General features: G+C 44.8%; 1 protein-coding gene across 2 annotated transcripts in view; it reads left to right on the top strand.

The window, feature by feature from the left end:
- Positions 1-22,242, top strand: part of BLTP2 (bridge-like lipid transfer protein family member 2) — a 727,711-nt gene that overhangs the window by 90,791 nt on the left and 614,678 nt on the right. For both annotated transcript variants that reach the window (XM_069226186.1, XM_069226185.1), the window contains exons 2-3: positions 12,175-12,304; positions 16,233-16,282. In XM_069226186.1, coding sequence (XP_069082287.1) covers positions 12,175-12,304; positions 16,233-16,282 — 180 coding nt within the window. The remainder of the gene's footprint in view (positions 1-12,174; positions 12,305-16,232; positions 16,283-22,242) is intronic.

The following is a 22,242-nucleotide window of genomic DNA, read 5'->3' as shown; positions in this document are numbered from 1 at the left end:
AAACCAACAAAAATACAAAATACAACATAAACGAGGGAAAAAAGTGCAACAAGTTGCAGTTGTTGAGTGTGCTATGTTGTTTTATGTCTGGAAACCTTTACAGGGTTTGAATGAGCCCATAGAATGACCCCCTTCTTGTTAACAAGAATACAAATCAAAACACACATGCAAAATGTCACAAAGTAGCGTTATGAATTTCTGAGAGCAAATAAACTATTTCAGGAAGTCAGTAACTTAATAAATGTCAGCAAAAGTTAGGGGCGACCAGGTAAAGCTGAACTTTAAGTTGGCCCTTTCAGAGCTTAGATAGGGGATGGAGTTGCATACACAAGCCTAGTTGGTGAGTCTTTGTCTTCAGTTCAGAGGCCACTGGTGTTACTGATGAATAAATTATGTTCAGGGGAGGGGATTTGTCTTTGCTTATGGTGTTTGAACTGCTGGTAGACGTTGACACTTTTGACCACTCCGTTAGGATCCAGAGACAAGACCAAGATGTCAGTATGCCAGGTGGTTTGGCACATGTTTAACAGATAGAGGTGTCTTTAGCATTGGTCGGATAATGTTAGCAATCAATATTAGAATGAAGTATTATTAGTGTTAAGCTGAATCATAGCGATTACACGCTTTGTTTTTATTGAACATTTATGTTAAACCATTACATGTCAGCTTGTGTTTTCCAGAGCACTGAGCACACTATTCAAATCTCTTATGTTTTAACAGAGAACTGTGTTAAATACTGTGAAAGGCTCCTGTACTCTCTGGGAGCATGCATGGGTTACAAAGACACGACTGTCTGCTGGTTCACCTCATCTCATTCCTATTCAACCCTGTCTGACCCCAATGGTTGTGGGTCAGAATATGTTTAACAAGAATATCGTCTGACATAAATATTGTGGTGTAAATATAGTGCACAAAAAGCCTGCTCCATTGACTGTATATTAACTCCAGTGATGCAATATTTTGGTAATCAGTTTATCCAGAATATTTACGTCAGGTGATACTTAAGCCAAGATATTCTTGTACCATGCCTCCGACTGGGTCTGTTGTGGTGTTCCCCAGAACTCTGTCCTCAGAGCCATGGTAACTTGTAGAAAGAGACCCTGATGAAGAGATGAACAATGGTTTTCTAAAAGTCTCTGCTGGTCACAAAAAATGACAGAAATGAATTACCCACTTTACATTAGTTGAATGTAGTCAAATTTTCTGACTCAAAACAAATGTATTCTTCTGCGTAGACAGCATTATTCATACTTCAAAAACGCTCAAGTCCCACCCCAAAACTGTCATAGAAAGTAAAATTCCTCTTTTTCTAAGTTTATCAATATTTAACTATATGCACACTATATGCACCTCTTGTTCAAAGAGTGCCCCAATCTCTCTCCACTCAGTAAAAAAGTGAAAACTATGGTTTAATCTTAAGGAGTTCCACTCAGTAGTACAAGCGTTAATGCTGTTGTACTTGGGTTATGATAAACTATTCTGTCTTTCAAATATAAGCATATCACTATCATCCTAAAGGATCTCGACTAGCTCCTGCTAGAAATGAATATCAATTTTAAGACAGTCTGCATCATGTAAAAGCTACTCCACCTCCATCACCCCTCACACCTAACATCATCTCTGAAACTTGTGGTGGTGAAAAAAAACGAATGAATTCGAGATTAGAATCAATTGAATTGAAAGCACACAAGGCTTCATCAGGATTATTTCCTGTGAAACCCTCAGTGACAAACGTCTGGTATCATGACGATCTCTGGAGTCTGGTGGCGAGATGTTTTGGAAAAGAAGGTAGCTTCATATGGTCAGGGTTGGAAGGGAATTTCTGTGTAAACAACTTAAGCACCCTCTCAGACATCTTCCTGGAGTTTATGAGAACTTGGAAAGGTTTAATTATATTTAGTAAGACTTTGAATATGCACTTTTATTGTTGCTCTTTCCCTTCTACATGGAAGTGCTCAGATGCCATGTGTAAATCAATGTTGTAAAAATGTTTGGCTTGACAGGAGTATGTTCTGACAATTTAGGATATTATACTTTCAGAAGTATTATTGACCCCTTATGTTCAAAATGATATGGGAAGTAGCAGTCGTGCACGATAATGATTGTAAAAGGGAAAGTCTTAATTTCCAATAATATACAAAATTGCTTTTCTCTTTGTAAGTATTCCACCGCTAACCAATATTCTTAATTCTACAGCTGATGTGTGATCCTTTCCTTTTTCCCTTTTTGAAATTCAGGTCAGAAAATACAATTAAAAGTTACGACTGAGAGCATTACTTTTGTATGAGGGGTAAAAGAATCCATATTACCTGTAACATTTCCCAGTGAGGACTAGGAAATGTAAACATATATTATAGAAATATTGAATTTGCCCTACCTTTAAAGTTGATAATACATTTCAGTAAGTAAATGAATCGGAGAGTTGCACAATTGTTTGGTTAAAGATGTTGCTCTAATTTATGTTTTGTTGTTGATTTGCACTTAGTTTGGTTACCAAAGAAATCTTACTTTTTAAATAAAGTGAATAAATGAAAACGTCCTGAAAAGGGAAAAGCTTTTATTCATGTGGGCACATTCTGCACCATTTGCCCTAGCCCCTAATTAATGCAAATGCTGAAGACATAGACATGAATGTGAACAGCAACTATTATGAAACTCTGGGCTGTAGAACAGAATGTCTGTCTTTATTTTAATGTATTTATTTATTCAGATTTTGAATAAGCAGACAACAAGAAAGCTTCAGGCAACACAATATAGCACATACATAGTCCCACAGCGTGCGACCCCGAGGCCACTTCAACAGTTCACAAAAGGAAGATATTTAGAGGAGAGTCTCCCTCTCAATTCAAGATCATCAGCACCGTCCGCTGCTCCAAGATGTTAGGCCGTGGGGGAGCAAGTCCAACCGCCAATAGGAAATGCAGATGTCTGAAGGTAGAAAAACAGAACTGAAACTAGCAAAAACAGAAAAAGAAAGCGGGCAGAGGCACAGGCAGCACAGCACTCAAACACCACATATAGCAGCATCACACAGGGTCGGCAACTCAAGCTAAGTCCCAGATGCAGGAGCATACGGAATGAACACACCATTTCTTAGTAAGTGGTCTCCAAAGAGGAGCGCAGTGGCGCCCAAATATCTCTAGGTCTAGAGCCTTCGGGCATCAACTCCCAATACGTCGTCAGTTGTTCCTGACAAAACACATCATCTCGCAGCCACTCAGAAACCTGAGGAGGTTGACCCCTACCCCAACACATCGCAACCCTACGCTTGGCCAGCAGCAGCAACATGCCCACCAGCCTCCACATAGCGACCAGTACTTCATCCACCCATCCAAGCAGTGACAAAATCGGAGAGGGGGCCAACTTCAAGCTGGTGATCTCCTCAATTACATGCAGCACCGCCAGCCAAAAACTACATACCTCCCCACAGTGCCACGCCAGATGGAGAAAATCAGAGTCGGGGCGTGACATCGCTCACAGTTAGCATCTGCACGCAACCCCATGGCACATAAACCTCGAGGCGTATGATAGAGGCAGTGCAAGAACTTAAAATGAATGAGTCGTAACCTGTAATTCGACGGCAATTCTGTTTCCCACTTTGCCTTAGCAGACATGGCACTTTCGTCCGCTGTTCTTGCATACATCCATACAGTTTGGTAATGAGCTTCCTTGGCGACTGTGCACTCCACAAAACCTCTAGCGCCCAGCATACCTGTGGGGTTTCCGGGAGACCAGAATAACGCGCACAAAGCATTGCACACACACGCAGGACATATAACCGATGCAGCGCATTATCAGTCCTCTCACCAAGCGCCACCTCCGGAGAGATGAGCCGCCCCTCCACAAACCAGTCCCCTAATAGCTCGAGCAACAAAGGTAACTGCAGCTGCGAATCTCTGAACATCCGCAACGGCAAGCACCGACATCTATGGCGCAAAAAGCTTGCGTATGGCAGATCGCTTCAATAAGGCCATCCATGCCCCGATGGTGCACGCCACTGCATCAACTCCCCGAGTCCTAGGCCGAGACAAACTCCCCAATATGTGTACCAATCCATCGGCCAGACCGCATCACTCTCGGGAGCAATGTGCAGCATATATCGAACGGGATGAACCCAGTAGCATTCAAAATGAGCTGGCGCACAGTGATAATAGAGCTCCATGTCCGGAGCAGCAAGGCCGCCCAATTCAAACGGCAACGTCAATTTCTCCCATGCAATTCGAGGCTGGCCACCCGCCCAAACCAGCCGAATCATAGCAGAGTAGAGGCGTTTCAAGAAGCCCGCTGTGAGGACGATGATAAGATTTACAAACAAATACAAAAACTTCGGCAGCACAACCATTTTAGCGATAGCAATGCGTCCTATCAAGGACAATGGCAGCGAACGCCACACCTCAACCCTGTCCTTTAGCCAAGACATATCCTTACCATAATTAGCCATCCAGAGAGTCTCCGCATCACAGCTCAACCAGACTCCCAAATACCGTACCGGCCCACTCGATTGGATAGCGGGACGAGAAAACCGCCGTCCCAGAGGAGAGAGGCAGCACAACCGACTTAGACCAGTTAATCACTATGCCAGAAATCGCGCCAAACCGAACAATCTCATCCAATAACGTATCTAAATTCTTCCCCGGTTCACGAACATACAGTGCAATGTCGTCGGCATACATAAAAATCAAGATAGGCCGCTGCCGGAACGGCAACCCCTTGGAATTTGATGTTGCCGCAGAAAGGCCGCCAGGGGCTCCATCGCCACTGCAAATAATAATGGGGATAAAGGGCACCCCTACTGTGTTCCCCAAGCCACCTGGAAGGGAGCTGATACAATACCATTTAACCGCAAGCGAGCGACAGGCTCCATATACATCAGCCGTATCAAATTAACAAAACGCTCACTTATACCCACTCTGCCAAGAAGCGCAAAGAGATATTTCCATGCCAACTAGTCGAAGGCCTTTGTTGCATCCAGAAACACCGCCGCCGCATTCTCTTCCACAGTAATAAAACTGACGACCGCAAAAAACGTCCACAAGTTATGCGCCGTGGACCGCCCCGGCACGAATCCCGACTGGTCCGTCAGCACCAGCTTTGTCATCAACGGCTGCAGCCGTGCCGCGATCATTTTAGCCAAGATCTTGTTGTCTGTGTTAATCATAGAAAGTGGGCGACATGAATCACAACTGTACGGATCCTTACCAGGCTTAAGGATTGTAACAATCAATGCCTCCCGAAGGAAGCGGGGAGAACGCCAGTCTCCATTGCCTCGGCATAGACCTCCAGAAGTTGAGGTGCAAGTATATCGGAGTACTCCTTATAAAAAGCAGGAGTCAGACCATCCAGGCTTGGGGACTTATCCCCAGGCAGGGAACGGATCACAGCCTTTACCTCCTCCACCTAGAAGGGCTCGTCAAAATAGGCTCTATGCGCATCATCAAACCTGAGCAAGCTGATCTCCGCAAAATAGTCCTGAATAGCCTCGGCATTCAGCGCAGCCGGTTCAGAGTGTACAGGTCCGCAAAAAACTTAGTGAACACCTTCATGACTCCGTCTGTGCCCGTCACACGCTCTCCCGCAGAATTGTCTATTTCAGTGACATAGCTACTGGCCGAAGGTTTATGGAGCATGCTCGCCAGCGTGCGCCCGGCTACCTCGCCGTAGCGCCGCGCCTTGGCAGACCTCCCCAAGAAGCAAATTTCCCGCATAGAGGCTTCTTCATAATCCGAAATTGCGCACCGCAGAGCCGCCAGCGTGTCACCAGACCAATCCAGCACCAAACGCACCTCCAGGTCCGCTATCCGCGCCTCCAGATCAGCCAGCTCCCGGCGCAGCGCTCGCACCACTCCATGCTGTTTTGAAATACATATTTAACGGATGACCACTTTAAAGGCCTCCCACAGCGTTCCAGCCGAGCTCACGGACCCGCCGTTCACTTCAAAGTAGTGGGCAATGGCCTCACAGATCTCCCCGCGGAACACCCCATCCTGGAGAGCCCCCTGGGGCAAACGCCACACAAAAGCACGTCCTGGCCCACCAGGCACCGCCAGCTCCAGCATAACCAGGGAGTGGTCTAACAGCGTCCACGCCAAGTGCTCCACTGACTGCGTCCAGAGCATCACGTCCAGAGAGCCCAGCCACCGATCAATACGAGACCAGCTATTATGGACATAGTTAACGCATGTTCCCTCTCTCTCGTCTCCATGCTTCACTCTCCAAAGCCCCATCCATCATAACAGCCTACAGAGCCCTAGCTGCAGCCACTTGCTGCATCCTGGCCACACTCTCCCGATCTCGCTCTGGGTCTAAGATCACATTAAATTCCCCCCCCCCAAAACCACCGCACCTGCCCCCATCGATTCAACCAGCCACTAGACCTCACTAAAGAACTCCGGATCATCCGTATTAGGACCATATACAGCCACGAGTCTGCAAGGCCTGTCCAACAGCAGCCCACTCAGCAGCACATATCGTCCATTGGGGTCCACTATTACCTTTTGGGTTCGCCATTGCAGTCCCTTGCGCAACAAAATCGCTACACCTCTGGCATACCACGAATATACCGCGCCATGACATTCACCAATCCAGCCAGCCACTAAATGAGTCTCCTGCAGCATACATATGTCTATATTCTGTCGCTTAACGTACCCAGACATAAGGCGCACCTTATGCTCATCGTTCAAACCTCGCACATTCCAGGTAAGGCAACTAATCAATGTCACCCTCTCCTGTGTCATCCCCGTAGTCCTACCGGAACTCCGTGCTGCCTCACCGCCCCCACACTCCCGCCACTCACACTCAAACAAAAGAAGATATGAAGTAAAAAGACCAGAAGAATCAAACATTTGACCAACCCCAGCCCCCACCAACGCAGACCCCCCAACCGGGTCAAAGCCAGCAGCCACCCCCCTTTAACTCCAAAAGCCCAACACTTAACACGTGTAATAATAACAGGACTCATCCAAGGGGCGAAGAGCTAACCACCCAACCCTTCATCCAGACCAGGACTGGAAAGGGCGGGCAAAGGGCCCTTAAAGGAACAAGAACATTGAAACGGCAAATAGTGCAGTAAGCACTGTATCAAGACGGCCAGCTAATCCGTCACTGCCCATGGCCATTCAGTCTGCGTCACTGAGAGACGCACGCTCCGCTTCAGGCCCGTTCGAATCCACGGCCGCAGGTCTTTGAGGAATCGTCTTAACGAATTTGGCCGCCACCTTTGGATCAGTGAAGAAATGCAGTTTGCCCCCATACTGCACCTTCAGCTTCGCAGGATATATAAGAGAAAACCTATCATCCGTCTGTCTAAGGGAGTGCTTAATCGGTAGGAAAGCCCGACGCCCCGCCTGCACCCCGGGAGTATAGTCTGGAAAAAAGTTCAGTTCGGAGTTCTTATATATCACCGGGCGTCGATCTCTAGCCAGGCGGAGCACCGCATCCCTGTAATGGTAATTCAACAGGTGGATGATGACAGGCGAGGCGGAGTCCCAGACGGAATCCAAGGTCCCAACGACCTATTCGCTCTCTCCACCACCAATAGACTCGAAAGCTCGCCAGGAAAAAGTTCAGATAGCATAGCTTCAACAAAGTCCTCCATTCTATCCATGTCCGTGGACTCCGGAAGGCCAATCAATCGAATGTTGTTGAGGTGTGAGCGAGCCTCCAGATCCTCATTCTTATTGCGTATAACTTCCAGCACTCTCTCCATACGCAACAACTGCTCATACTCGTCCCGCCGCTGATCTTCCAGTTCAGTAGTTCGCCCCTCCAACTGCTCAAATCGAGAATCATGGTCATCCACTCTAGCCTTGATACGATCCAGTTGTTCAGTTAAGTCGTCGAGCTTAGCGTCAATACCCGTCAGACTGGTCTTCAAGTCTAGAAACATGTCTTTCACCGACATGTCTGATGACCCTTCCGCCGCCAGCACCTCTCCAGACTGGGAGGAGGAGGCTCCACCTTTCTGCCGGCCCCCATCGAAGGAAATCTTTGCCTGCCGCTGGTCTGCTTTCCCCATTCTTGCAGCAGCTGAGTCCCCCCACGGAGTGAACCCCGCCAAATTTATCACAATTCGCAGCCGGCGTACAGTGCCTCCCAGCAGCCGCTCTCCAAGGGCACAAGGCTTCCAGGGCACCCGAGCTCTCCAGAACAGAAAAAGCCCACCTTACAGCTCCACCAAGTCCAGAGCGCCACAAGACCATTAGCTCTCACCCGGACAACCCGCCAGCAGGGAAGCCGGGCCCGCAGTGTGCCATGCCGCTTACAAAGCAGCTCAATTATTCAAAAAATGGCGCCCAAAGTCTCGCACTGGTGCCGCCAGCCAGCTCCTGCAGGCGAGCCAGTATCCACCATCCAGCAGGCCAGCTGCAGAGCCCCCCAGCCCATAGGCGGCAGAGCGGCTACCAGCCCGGCCACAGAGCCGCAGCCAACACCCCCAACCCCCAGGACGCAATAAAGGATGCCCAGTCGCCTCCAGTGCAACCCCCCCGGGCCAACGCCCCGCCCAAGGCCCGGCAGCCGCCACCTGCCAAGAGCCAGGCGAGCCCCCCACAGAGCCCAAAAAAGAAAAAAAATCTCAACCCCGCATGAATCGCCCTCCCCACCAAGATGGCGAGCCGAGGCGCCCCAAGTCTAGGGGGCCAAAAACCGCAGGGAAAAGCAGGGGCCGCGGGCCGACATGACCACCAATCCGGCCCCTGCGGAGAGACCGCGGGAACAGCAGGGGCCTCTGGTGCTGCGGGGGCGCGGTCCGACACGACCACCGATCCGGCCCCCACGGAGAGCTCTCACCTCTTCAGCGGGCGTCGGCGCCTCAGCCAACGTCGACACTCTCGGCCCAAGTCCTCCCAGCCCGACTGAAAGGGCTGCGGCAGCGCGCCTCCGTCTGCCCAGCCGGGCCCTCCTCCTCCTACAGCGATCGGCGCGACTAAGGGCACACCCGTGCCGCCGGGCATAACAGCCGGCTGCACCGACACCTCCAAGAGGCCGCCCCACAAGAAAATCCGGTAAGTGCCACCTCAATAAGGATAAATGTAAAACTGAGGCCCGTTGCCCAGCAGAGCCTCACGAAGTGCCGGCCATCTTGCTGGCAGGCTAGCTCCGCCCCCAGAATGTCTGTCTTTGGTGTATTCATTAAGGCAGCTCATTGTCTCGGATGTCTTGCGAAAGAACTATGAGATTTCTTCAATTGATGACATCGGTGGGGGAAGAGGAATTTGTGAAATTGTGCTCAGTAGCTTTTGTCATGGTATCACAGGAGAAACCGATGACAGCTGCGGTGATGATTCATTGTTGTTAAGAATGAAGGACACAATTGTCAGGTTGGTGTCAAACAGAAATGTGAATCTGAATTACCTGGGATTTGATTAGTGAAAAAGGATTTATCCATAAATGGCAGTGTAATTGTTAGGGGCACAAGATTAGTTATTCCAATGTCATTCCATTGAATGTTATCAGAAATAGCTCTTGAACGGCATTACGGTATCAGCAAAACTAAAATCAGAATTTCTGGTTGTGTATGGATTTACGGATTGAAAGCGTGATCAGATATTGTATGGACTTCAGCGTAAGAGATCAGGTGTGGAAATAAGAACCTCACCGCAGCTGGAGTGATAAAGAATGATCTGGTATATAGATAGAGGATTTGGTCAGATCCCTATGACCACTGCAGGACAGATACTCAGAGGCTACTGTTAGACTAAATTAGGGTCCAGTGGATAGACTGGCTCACCAGATTAAGGTCTGGGTAAAATTACACCCGCCCCCTCTGGCTAGCCAAGAAGCACTTATAAAAAAAATAAAAAAATTGTGGTTGTTAGAAAGAATTAAGAACTGTTCAGAAGCATACTCATCTCTTTAAATAAGACTTTTTGTTTTATTACAGACCCTAAGAACATTGTTCCAGACTCCTCCTGGTGGTTTCTGTAGCAAGTATCAGCTGGGATGTTATAAAAATGACACATCCTTATGAGAGAAGTGGGTTTGGATTCCCTGATCTGGAAATATATTACCTGGTGGCCCAGTGCCATTTCTCCAGACACTGATATTACAGTGATATTACCCAGATGTTGGGCTCTCTTGCCTCGCACCAGAGAGAGAGCAGTCAGCAGGTCCTTTTTCGAGTCCTTGCTGCCACATGCCTCAGGCATAGATAGTTACTGTAGCAACCACTGGTTAGGCATGGGAGGCTGTCAGTCTAAAGATTATTTGAGAGACTCTTGGGTTCTTCAGTCTGTCTTTCCTTACTTCTCAAGGTTACCTAACCCTTTTATGCCCTCTGCAGTACTAAGATTTCAGGTAGCCTTAAACATGGTTTAATTTGTGCAAGTTAGAAAGTTAAGGCTGTGGGCCGAAGAAGTCAATAATAACTGTGGGTTTGGGATGCCTTGTTCCATTGTTCATGTTTTAATTGATTGTATACATCTTTTATCCTTAAGGGATTATTTTTTTAAACCCCTTTTTAGAAAATATGGAACAGTGACATGGGCCTAGGCAAAAAGACTCGTAAATAATTTTTGGGATGTGACGTGCTGTGGTTCGATTTTTATTGGCATTAAGGAGGGGTGGTTTTTTTGTTAATGTGTAAATCCTTTTATGGTTATTTATTGTGGGTACACTATAGATTGATGACCCATTGGTTTAAATAAACTTAATTGTTTACTGCTACTACTTGGTGCCCCAGTGTCATTTAATCAGACATTGGTATCACCCAGATGTTAGCCCTTACTCTAGTGTGAGGTAGGAAAGCCTATCAGCAGATCCTCCCTTAGAATTCTTGCTGCCACATGCATTACCAAGACCTCGGGTAGAGATAGATGCTGTAGCAACCACTTGCTGGACATAGAAGATTCAGTCTAAAGTGCAGTGTGCTTCTGTACTCAACTCTAGCTCACATTCCACTCCTTCCACTCACCAAAGTGTGCATAGTGATACAACCCCTAGCCAATACTAGTTTACCTTTTATGTAGAAGGGGCATTTCTCACAGTGAACCAATACTAGACCAGAATGGACCCCTTTCCTCTGGATATATTTACCTGTTTGAGACTGACATAAGGCAGGGAGATTATTGTGTGGTTTCCTGAAGAAACATTGGAATTCAGGCCATTAACCCAATTTTTGGAATTTCACAAGATGGGTATCTAGGCACTATATCTGCTCTCAAAACAGGTGGTTCTGTTCAGAGCAAACGGTCCTGGCAAATAGATATTGGGGAAGAGCTGACCAATGCAAAATGGAACTCGTTTTGGTCGCAGACGAAGATGGTATTAATTAACTTTAAGCATAAGCTGCTCGATTTCAGGTTCCTCCATAAAGCCCATTTTACACCTGAAAAACAGCAAAGAATACACCTAACTAGACTTCACTGCTGTCTGTATTGGTAGCCAGCTTATGTGGGGTTTCTCCACGCGGTATGGTCCTGCCTCCCTATTTGTGACTACTGGCACAAGATTATCAGCACTACTTCATGCATGATCATAGGATAGTTAAAGCAACAATCTACAATGGCTCTGCTGGGCTGTTAAACTGGCTTTGTGTGGCACCAGATGATTCAAAGAAATAACATAGCTGTTGGCTAAGAGTTGCAGTGAATTGGCATAGGTGTACTGTTCCCAAGAAAGACGACTTGTTAAATGACTTAACTACATGCAGTGACCGAATGGAGAGGTACACACATCCAGGCCCAAAGATCTATTGAACCCATTCCAAATGTATCTGGTGACAGTGGCTATAGTTGACCCGCCCGGTCATTGGAGAATTAGCACTAGAGATATGGGTACTCTTCTGCATGATGCTGAGATTACAGCACCTTAGATAGAGATGCATTTATTTACATATGCTATCATTCAGGCAAAGGAAAAGGAGCTGGAGTGATCACAAGATGGTATACTAAATGCTAGACATTGAGTAGAGCTGTTTGTTACATTTTCACTGTGTTTCTTTGTTTAGGGCACATGAAGGGAAACACTTTGGTAATATATGCAGTATATTATGTGCAACTTATCAATTAATATATGTATTTTGTTTTTAAATGATCTGGTATGTAGAGTATGGACTGAAGGAAGTAAAGACCTATGTGTGAGCCTGATGTTACTCCTCTCCTGTTACGATAAACACCTGACATTTCTTTAACTCTTTCTCCTTAATCTCTGATGTCCTGTAATTCTCTCACTCTCTAGGTGGCTTCTTTACCGCTTGGCCACCAGTTGGTGCCAGCGGAAGCTTGGGGCAGACTTGAAAATTGGCTCTTTGGGCTTCTTGTGGCTCCAGAACATCAGCCTTAAATTTGAAAAGCAGCAGCAAACACTGGTAGGTATCTGTGATTTGACTGAAGTCTTTACTCCGTCATTTCTCTATCCCTTTAGTTGTGTTTTTAGTAGTGATTTACATCTGTCCTGTTTCTGTCTGCAAAATTAAAACTTAGTTTTAGTTATTAGGAAGGGGACAAAACCCTGTTTTGGTGTGGGTTGATTATAAAATAGTGGACACTTCTATGAATGTGGATGAACTGCCTTGCCTTAACTTTAACTGCTAGATTCAGCTGTAAATAGCTGAAATGAGAAGCTTAAAACCGTGTTTTAGATAGTGATACAGCTGCAGAATTCAAACCTCTGCTACTTTTGCGTTCCAACTCATGTGAATGTATACTGGAGACCTGTGTTCTCTACGAAATTTAAAAAATAAGTCAAATGGACAGCCTTGAAATGTAATTTTCAGATATAATTCACCAGGAAATCAATTTCATGATATAATACTGTGTCTTGGTGACCTTCATTGCTCATATTACAGACACTTCAGGATGTGAAGGTAGATTGAGGCCCCTCATAATCTTCTGTAGCAGGTCATAATGTAAAGTGTTTACACTGAAGGACTATTTTTACTCATATATAGATTCACTGAAAAAAACACAAATTACAGGGACGTTATAGTTAGGCTCACATTTTAAACGTACAAAACCATAGAAATTCACCAGTTCTAGTTAGTTACCACAAGTAACTATAACTCATGCTTTTTAAAAAAAATTACTATAAGTTAATCCAAACATCGCCGTGCACGTCCTTTGGCCGTGCGCAGCAGTGGTTGGCAGGCCAGGCCCTGAGGCCAACCCCATGTAAGCACCCAACCTTGCACCGTGCACGGCCCTCACCCGTGCACAGGGTAGGTTGCCCGCAAGACCTGGCCTGCAGCCAGACCCTGCGACCAACAACCCCTAAACACCCAGTCCCATGCTGTGCCTGACCCTTTGACCGTGCGTTGCAGGTGTTGGCCGCAGCATCTTTGGGTGTGATAATAGGTGTGAGAAGGCGTATTTGAGGGTGATAGTGGCTATTAGATTGTCTGTCTGGATGTGACAGCGCGAATGTCAATGCTTTAGTGGGTGTGTCAGTGTGTATGCTGGTCTGTGAGTGGGTGCATGATGGTGTCCGTGGGGGGGGAAGTGGGTGCATGAGTGTCTGAGTGGGTGTGTGAGTAGGTGCGTAAGTGTCTGAGTGGGGGTGGGAGAATTTGAAAGAGAGAAAGTGAGAGAGAGAGTTTTTAGGCTTTCATATCTTGTATACTTAGAATGAGATATTTGTGTTCGATTTAAAATAAAAATATATTTTTAAAAAAAAACTGATATCATTTTTTTTTTTTATTAAAAAAAAAAAAAAAAAAAAAAAGGAAATGAGTCCAGCTGGACTCGAACCCCGAAAGCTCAGTGTGGAGGTCGCAATTTTTTTTTCTTTTCTTTTTTAAATAAAAAGCCCTTATAGGCTAACTGGCACTGAGGGGGGAGCCTTATAGCCTTAAGGCTTCTCTTGCAGTGCCATTGCTTCAACATGGAGCCACTTTGGCAGCAGCTCCCTGCTTGTTGTAGCATTCCATTTCTGTCCCCTGAGATGAAAGCTTTGGATTTTGACAGCGGGAGCTGTTTCTCAGGTCCCCCTCTCAAAACCTGATATGTTTGCTGTGGCTTGGCAAAGCACAGCAAACAGCCCAGCTGTGGGGATGGGTGGTCCCTGGGGCACAGGGGGGCCTTAGGACCCCTACATATTATTTTTTCAACACCCTGGGGGAGGTGGTGGCTCCACAGATCTAACTGTTAAAAAAAAAAAAAAAAAAAAAAAAGTCCTATAACCTTTGCTTTTTTTCCTGTGAATATCTTTTTTTTTTTTTTATTTTTTTTTACGTAAAGTAATTTTCATTTCTATACGTTATTCCAGCCACCATTTAACCCAGCCTTCGGCCATGCGTGGTGGTGGTTGGCCACACGTGCTGCACATGGCCTTTGGCCGTGCGCATTGGGGGTTGCCGCAGGGCCTGGCCTGCAGCCAACCCCTGTACCCACCCAACCTTGCGCTGCGCATGGTTTCGGTCCACGGTGTATGAGTGTGTCAATGGTTATTTGAGTGGGTGTTTGAGTCTCGCTGTGCCTCCTAGTGGGTGCATGTGTGTGTCAGTTGGTCTGTGAGTGGGTGTATGAGTGACTGAGTGGACCTCTGAGTGGGTGTACAAGGGTCTGTGGGTCTGTGAGTCTGTGAGTCTGTAAGTGAGTATCTGAGTGGGTTTGACAGTGCGTGTGTTACTAGATGAGTGAGTGCGTGAATGTATATTTTTTTAAACAATTTCACCAGGGGTCGCGACTCCATGGTGGCTTTAAACAGGAGGCCGCACTGAGCGCCACGATGGAGTCGCAACTCTACGATCGTGACCACAAAAAAGGGTTTGTAACCTTTTTAAACTAATAAGGGGCGCAAGAGACACCCATTAATATTCCTCCCGGGGTCATATGACCTCTGGGCTGACCCCTTCTATAATTTTCAACCTCTAATTCCATCCCCCGGGACTGTGCCCTGGTTCATAAAATGGCGGGCCAACTTTCTGCACAGGTTGCAGCAAAACTGTCGCACTACTGCTTGTTGTGTGGAGCTGCAACACTGCACAGGAATCGCGATGGATCCGCGTCCATATATATATGTGCCTGGAGTAGTAAATGGCTTTTGTAATTTTACAGCTTGGCGAGGTTGACACTGGGTCACACCTATGCTTAAAGACTTTGCTGTACAAATGGCAAAAGACTTTGTCACTCTCTAGCTCGGCGTGGATTGCACTGTGCTGATCCTATGCTTAAGAACTTTGCTAGATAAACAGTGCTCCTTACTGGAGCTGCTCTCCACCTAAACTTGGGAACTACCAGAGTTCTCTATTCTTTTTTTTGTATATATATATATATATATATATATATATATATATATATATATATATATACACACACACACACAAATTTGTTTTCTACTTAATAACTAGAAAATCACTGAACGTAGTCACACCAAATCACAAAAAGGTTGCTTTCTGGACCAGGCCCTAGCTTTCTCCCAAATGTGGTGTAATTCCGTCTAGTGCTATCGCTGTTAAAAATCCTTATGGAAGAATACATTTGGGGAAAAATTGTTTTGGGACACCCTTTTTCTCGGACCCCGCTTGACGTATTACCCTGAAACATTCCAGACAGCAGTTCTCGTGAGCTTCAGATTTTTTGGGAACATTTTGTGGAAATTCGTCAACCAACGCAAGCAAAATAAAAAAAAAACTTTTTCTATATAAACTAGGTCTTAACTATAAAGACCTGGCGGCGACCTCCACTAGGGGGAGGGGGTGGGGGGTGCAGGTGGTGTTTGTGTGTGTGTGTTCGTTTTATACCCATCCTAAAAAACCCATATCCACCCCGAAATCTAAAAATGTCCTTACCACTAAAAAAAAAAACATACTCAACCTAGAAATGCCTTAATCACTCACTCTTAGCCAACCTACAAATGCCCTTACCACCCAAAAAAAACATACCTACCCTTAGCCACCCTAACAAAAACAGTGCCCACCCTAGCCCCTAAAAACCATATATATTTTTTAATATATGTATATGTGTATGCAATACTTAACTGTACTTACCTGTTAAACATTTACCACGCATATACCTTTACCAGTCATGCCTTTACAAAATTAAAAAAAATACTTACCTTTTAAAACCTTTACCACACATACGCCTATACCATGCCTTTGGAACAAAATTAATTGTAAAGACGTGTGGTAAAGGTATATTTGTGGTACAGTCATGCGTGGTAATGACTGCATTGTAATGGCTGTTTCCTGTTAAAGTAAGCACTACATGGAGTGGACACAGATAAAGAGTTTTATGTAGTAAGTGGTATAAGTGTTAGCCACCAATTTCTTAACCAATGTTCTTTCTATTTCTTTCTAGGAAATTGACAGTGTTTGGATCTCCAGTAAACTTCTGAACCATGACCTTCCGTAAGTATCTCTGCCTGTTCTCCTTATAAACTGAGACGGCAATGGCTTGATTATTCTGTGACCCATTTTAGCTTTGACTTATGCAAATGAGTACTAGTTTCTGTTCCCATCCAGGATGAACTCCTCAACTCCCACTCACCCAGTGGCTAGCCAAACCAACCTTCCATGACAAACTAGTGCATATATAATTGTGTTTGAATAATAATAGAGTGTATGAATATTTAAGTTTTCTGGCTCATCCATTAATAAAATCTGTTAGTTATGAAGTAACAAGCATTGCCAAAGCCAGTAGGTCTCACCTATGTGGGATCCATTGGCTTTGTCAGTGGTTAGTCCCATTTTACAGCAGCGCAGCATGGCTGAAAAAAAGAGGTATGATGTGGCCAGGCGTTGTTTTCAACAAGCTGCACAGCACCTGTACAACATGGCAAAGAAAACATTGACAAAGCCAAAAATGGCCAGAACCCCCATTTCAAAATAGTTACCGCACTGATGCTTGTAAATGACACAAGTCTAAGAAAACTGAACATATGGAAGACACGGCTTTTCCAGGCTGAAAGTGAGCGTGTTGAATCCACAGTGTTATTGCCTCAAATTATGTGGCAGGGGAGGCAACATTATGTGGCAGGGTTGAGTAAATCATATGGCAAGAAAAGGCACATTTTGCAGTGTACTGTGGCACATTTTCTGATAGTAATTATTGTTACACTTGTTAAAACTTCTGGGCATTGGTTAAACCTTATTAGTACAAGTGTAACTCCCAAGTTAAAGTTTATTTACGTTTTGACAGAAGTCTTCAAAACAGTGGTTTTAAAACTTTTTAATGCCGTGCCTCCCCCAGGGGAAAAAAAAATCAGAGCCCCCTCAGAATGTTTCACAATTTTTCTATTAAGTTGTCTATGTTTAAATATGCCTATGCTTATTCAAACATTGCAGTTAAGTTCTGTTATCTTTTTAAAAATGCAACGAAATACATGTTTGCCAAACACACTTGTTTGGTCAGGCAGGCCTTACTATTGTTTAAAAGTATCTAGAGTATGACTATTAAAAGTGAGGGTGGGGATTTTGAGGAATATTTGGAGTCCGTACCCTTTTGACACCAACACCTAGCCAGGATATAAATGATAAATAAAAGATGTTAGTAATGGCCCATTACAGAGTGGTTTATTGTTGCTCATTTTTCTCCACTTAAAACACAGCACTGTTATCAGAATAATGCTTCTGTTGGCCATAGCTGGAGCGCCCCTGGGATCACTTGAGGCCCTCCCAGGGGGTCACACCCCCCAGTTTCAAACTGTTTTGAAACAATAAAAAATAAATTCCTGGACAAATACTAATAGACCTCCATCCCTCTCCACCCCGTCCAGTCCAAACCCTCTCCACTCCAAACCCCACGCCACTACCGTAAAAAAAATATAAATCTGAACTGCCCAGCCTGCAAATCATCCTGGTAACTCTATGTAGTGTTTCTAACACCAGTACATTGTATACAACTTTAAACCATGTTTCGTGGTCACAATATTTCTAATCCAAGCATGCTTCTAAGACCTTTGAGAGGGCACATGTAACATCCCAAAACTCCATATTCATCAAAAGTGCAAGTGCTTCAGTCCGATGGGAGATGTTCTACTTTATTTTTTTTTTAAACTGTTTTAAAAACACACAGCAAGTCCTATAAAAGTGCAGACAACCTAATGAAAGATGAACATTAACATTTTTGAAACCTAAACCACATGACTAGTTACTCTCAGCGTTCAACAGTGCATTGAACTTCACTGGTCTTTAACATCGCATATTCAGCGCCGCACAGAATTTTAAAAACCATAAGCTTAACTTAGGCAAGGCAGGTATATATGGAAATACTCTCCGATCATCCCATGATTCCTTCATATTACTTGCTGAGGGTTTACTCTTCACATAACCAAGGTCAGACCTCCTCAACTGTCTTTTGCAGGCCCTTTTCATTTCCCCTTTAGAGGTTGGATGCCTATGCCAGACAAGAATTTTCCAATTGTAAGGACGAAGCAATTGTTTTTTAGTCTAGTCCTACCCTGCACTGCCCATCTTAACTCAAACTCTTCACAATTGTTTTTGCACATAACAACGATGCTTTGTGCGCCTCCGAGTTGGTGGACTTATAGGCCAGGAAATTCCATGCCTGCAAGTCCCCCTCCAGTCTTATTGCTGGGCCCTTCGCACTTTGGGGCAGACCAAACCACTTTTCAAGCATTTGCCCTCCCCTTCTCCCAGCTTTTCTCAGAACTTAAGGCCGAATCTCCACTGCTTTTTATGGAGAGCCCAGTTCTGTTTTTTTATTAAATACCATTCCTAAATATTTTTATAAAGTGACCTCCTCTACCCTCCTGTTACTTAATAGCCAGTTATACGGTTTAATGTTTTTCCCAAAAGGTTATTCGACTCACAATAGATAGTAAATCTATGCAATTTCCTTTAAAGGCCCACTTAGGTCAAATCCAGAATGGCCAAATCATCTGCGTGGAGGAGGCATGGCATGAAATGTTCTGCGCCCCCGTTTTCGGTGAGAAGGAATTGGTGTTAACGAGGATGCTAGGGAGATCTGCAAGGAAAACAGTACACAACATAGGGGCCAGGGCACATCCCTGCCTCAGCCCATTACCTAAGAGGATTTTCTTCGAAAATGGCCCATTTAGATCAAACTCCACTTGGGTCTATTTCTGCAAATGCAGTTCCTGAAGTATTGCTAATAAGCAAGAGGGAATAGAAAGTTCCCGCAGAGTCTCCCACAGAATACTACGATCCTCTAAATCAAACGCAGAGTTAAGATAAACAAAACAGCAGTACAAATTCCCTTTTGATTCAATTAAACCTTTTCTCCAGGGCCCACAAGCTAAAACAGTAATCAAGCGTTGAATGCCCTTGCTTGAAGCCTCCCTGGTCCATGGGGACAATATCATTACCCTCAATCTAGTTCTTTAAGAAGATAAGCATGACCTTTGAGTGCAGTTTTTCACCAAGGAGGCTTATCAAGCAGAAATTAGCCGGATCGTTTGTCTCTCTTTTTGTGTATTAGTTTAATGGTGGCCCCTTTCCAGCTTGACGGGAAAACCCCTCTCTTTGTTTTAGATATAAAGACTTTTGAGTAAAAGGACACCCACCAAACAGGATTAGACTTTATTACAGTTGCCAGTAGGTTATCGAGGCTGCCTGCGTTCGTAAATGTTATGGAGGCTATGACTTTGACTAAGTTTTGAACTGAGAAGGTCTCCAAGGATCTTTCCCCTTATGGGGGCCATGTTTCTTTTGTGATTGCCTCTTTCTTTATTTATAGATATTACTTAGGTAAGTGAACCATGTATTTTCTGGAACCATGCACCTCACCAGGGGTTCCAACCTTGTGCACCCTCTCTGGACTAGCTGCCAACATTTTTCATGCCTTTATTTTGGAGTGCAAATCGTTTGCTCCCTATTAGACTGATAAAAGCCTACTTCTTAGCCTTAGTCAGCACGTCTTACTCCTTTTGTTATTTTTTAAGGTCTGACCCCCCACCCCCTGTACTTCCACCTGAAAAGCCTTTTACCTTTCATGCTTTCCCAAACTTGTTTCTGATTGTTACTCACTCATTATCAAACCAGGGCTGCTTTGCCCCACTAAACTTTACCTTTTTCACCCCATAATTACAAAGATTAACTTGGGGTGTCAGCCGTTTGACTGCCTGTGAGAGGATTACAGAATACCAGGTAAGTATGTTCGGGCTAATTCCACAACAGCTCCTGTGTCATCGGTAACTTGGTAATGCAAGAGGAGGGACATTTATCTTTCATAAATTTTTGTTGACCGGTGTTTAGGAAAGGATACTTCCATCAGGATCACCCTCTCTCTGAAATCTGGGACTACATGAGACGTCCTTTTTAAGGCCCAGTGATCGCTGCCCCTCATTCTTTGCACATCAAAGCTCGAGCAGATGTTCAATCCATGCATGTATGAACATGTAATGTATTGGGCATCTCTGGTTGCCATACACATACATTTGTGCTGCTGGGATATCCCCGGAAAACCGCCCATTTAGGGTGACAAAGCCTATCTCAGGGAGAAATTTGGCTAGATGTAAATCATACTTGGTTTGAGTACAATAACTCTCAAGCATGTCTATCACCTGCCACCACCTGGGCAGGGGCTAGCCGATGATTAAAATCCTCTACTATGAGGATCGGAGGGGCCCCCGGGAGCTCTGTCAAGGTCAGCAAATTCGACTAGAAGGCCTCCCACATTTCCTTCCGGGACTTTTGTACATAAACATTAACGGCTAGCAAACTATTGATTAGGTAGCAGTCATCATACAAGTCTAAAAGATGAGCCAAAAGCCAGTCGCTAGCTATTACTCTTGCTCCTTTACTGCATTTAGTAGATACCAAGGCCCTCAGCCCAACTTTTAAGCACACTGGCCCCCTCTATAGTTCCCCTTTTTACAAATTGCATAAACCCACATAGGTTGGATAGACTACCTGCCAACCAGGTCTCCCGAAAGCAAATTACCACATTCTCCTCCCAGATCCTTGATAGATCAGTTGTTTTATGAAGATTATCCAACTCGTATATTCCATGAAAAAACTCCAAGGTTGGCAGGTGATGCAACTGCCTAACCTACCTGCCCCTCCAGCAGGAGACACTCTCCCTATCCATGCTTAGACTCTTGACTCTATTGGACAGGGGGATAGAGTCATTTTGTGAGTGGGCAGTGACGACAAACGTGTGGAGGAGGAGGAGGAGGAGGAGGAATTGTCAGTTTAACTCCCAAATATAGCACTAAGTAATAGCAATCTGTCTAGTCAACCTTTGCCAGCTTTCCACTGCACAGCAACACATGCTGCTGTAATTTTAGTAAATTTTGAACCGTTTGAGCTATAAATAATATTTTTGTTAAAATCAGCATGGGGCAGATGATGGATTATGCAGCAAATTTATAATCCTGCAAAAAATGCAGCGGCCACAACAATCACATTATTCTAGTGGCCCTGGTTATGTGTAGGTCTTATCACAAGACAAAGATGCGACTGGGAAGCAGTGTTCTTTCAACCAGATCAGGGAAAAGACAATAACTTAACCAGTCTGGGCTAGAATGTAATTTGCTATCTTTACAATAAGAACTCATTTTTAGTTACTGCTGTGTACTTTTGAGTTGCAAATCACCACATGTTTCAGTGGTGAGCATTTAACTCAGTGGGTCACCCTGTTAGCTTAGAGATTGACAGAGCCTCAGTGCTAAAGATTGTAAAAGATGAATAGGCTTCTTTGATGTGTATGACAGCTGTAGGGAGTTGGCTCTGTATGTGCTATTTCAAAGTAAGAAATAACATGCACAGAGTCCAAGGGTTCCCCTTAGAGGTAAGATAGTGGCAAAAAGAATTCTAATGCTCTATTTTGTGGTAGTGTGGTCGAGCAGTAGGCTTATCAGAGGAGTAGTGTTAAGCATTTGTTGTACACACAAAGGCAATAAATGAGGAACACACACTCCAAGACTTAACTCCAGGCCAATAGGTTTTTGTATAGAAAAATATATTTTCTTAGTTTATTTTAAGAACCACAGGTTCAAGATTTACAAGTAATACTTCAAATGAAAGGTATTTCATGTAGGAACTTTAGGAACTTTGAATTAGCAAAATAGCATATACAGTTTTCACATAAATGACATATAGCTATTTTAAAACTAGACACAGTGCAATTTTCAACAGTTCCTGGGGGAGGTAAGTGTTTGTTAGTTTTTGCAGGTAAGTAAACCACCTACGGGGTTCAAGTTTGGGTCCAAGGTAGCCCACCGTTGGGGGTTCAGAGCAACCCCAAAGTTACCACACCAGCAGCTCAGGGCCGGTCAGGTGCAGAGGTCAAAGTGGTGCCCAAAACACATAGGCTTGAATGGAGAAGGGGGTGCCCCGGTTCCAGTCTGCCAGCAGGTAAGTACCCGTGTCTTTGGAGGGCAGAC

Source organism: Pleurodeles waltl, chromosome 3_1, assembly GCF_031143425.1.
Source record: "Pleurodeles waltl isolate 20211129_DDA chromosome 3_1, aPleWal1.hap1.20221129, whole genome shotgun sequence".
In the NCBI taxonomy this organism is placed as follows: domain Eukaryota; kingdom Metazoa; phylum Chordata; class Amphibia; order Caudata; family Salamandridae; genus Pleurodeles; species Pleurodeles waltl.
This window is presented reverse-complemented; position numbering and strand designations above follow the sequence as displayed.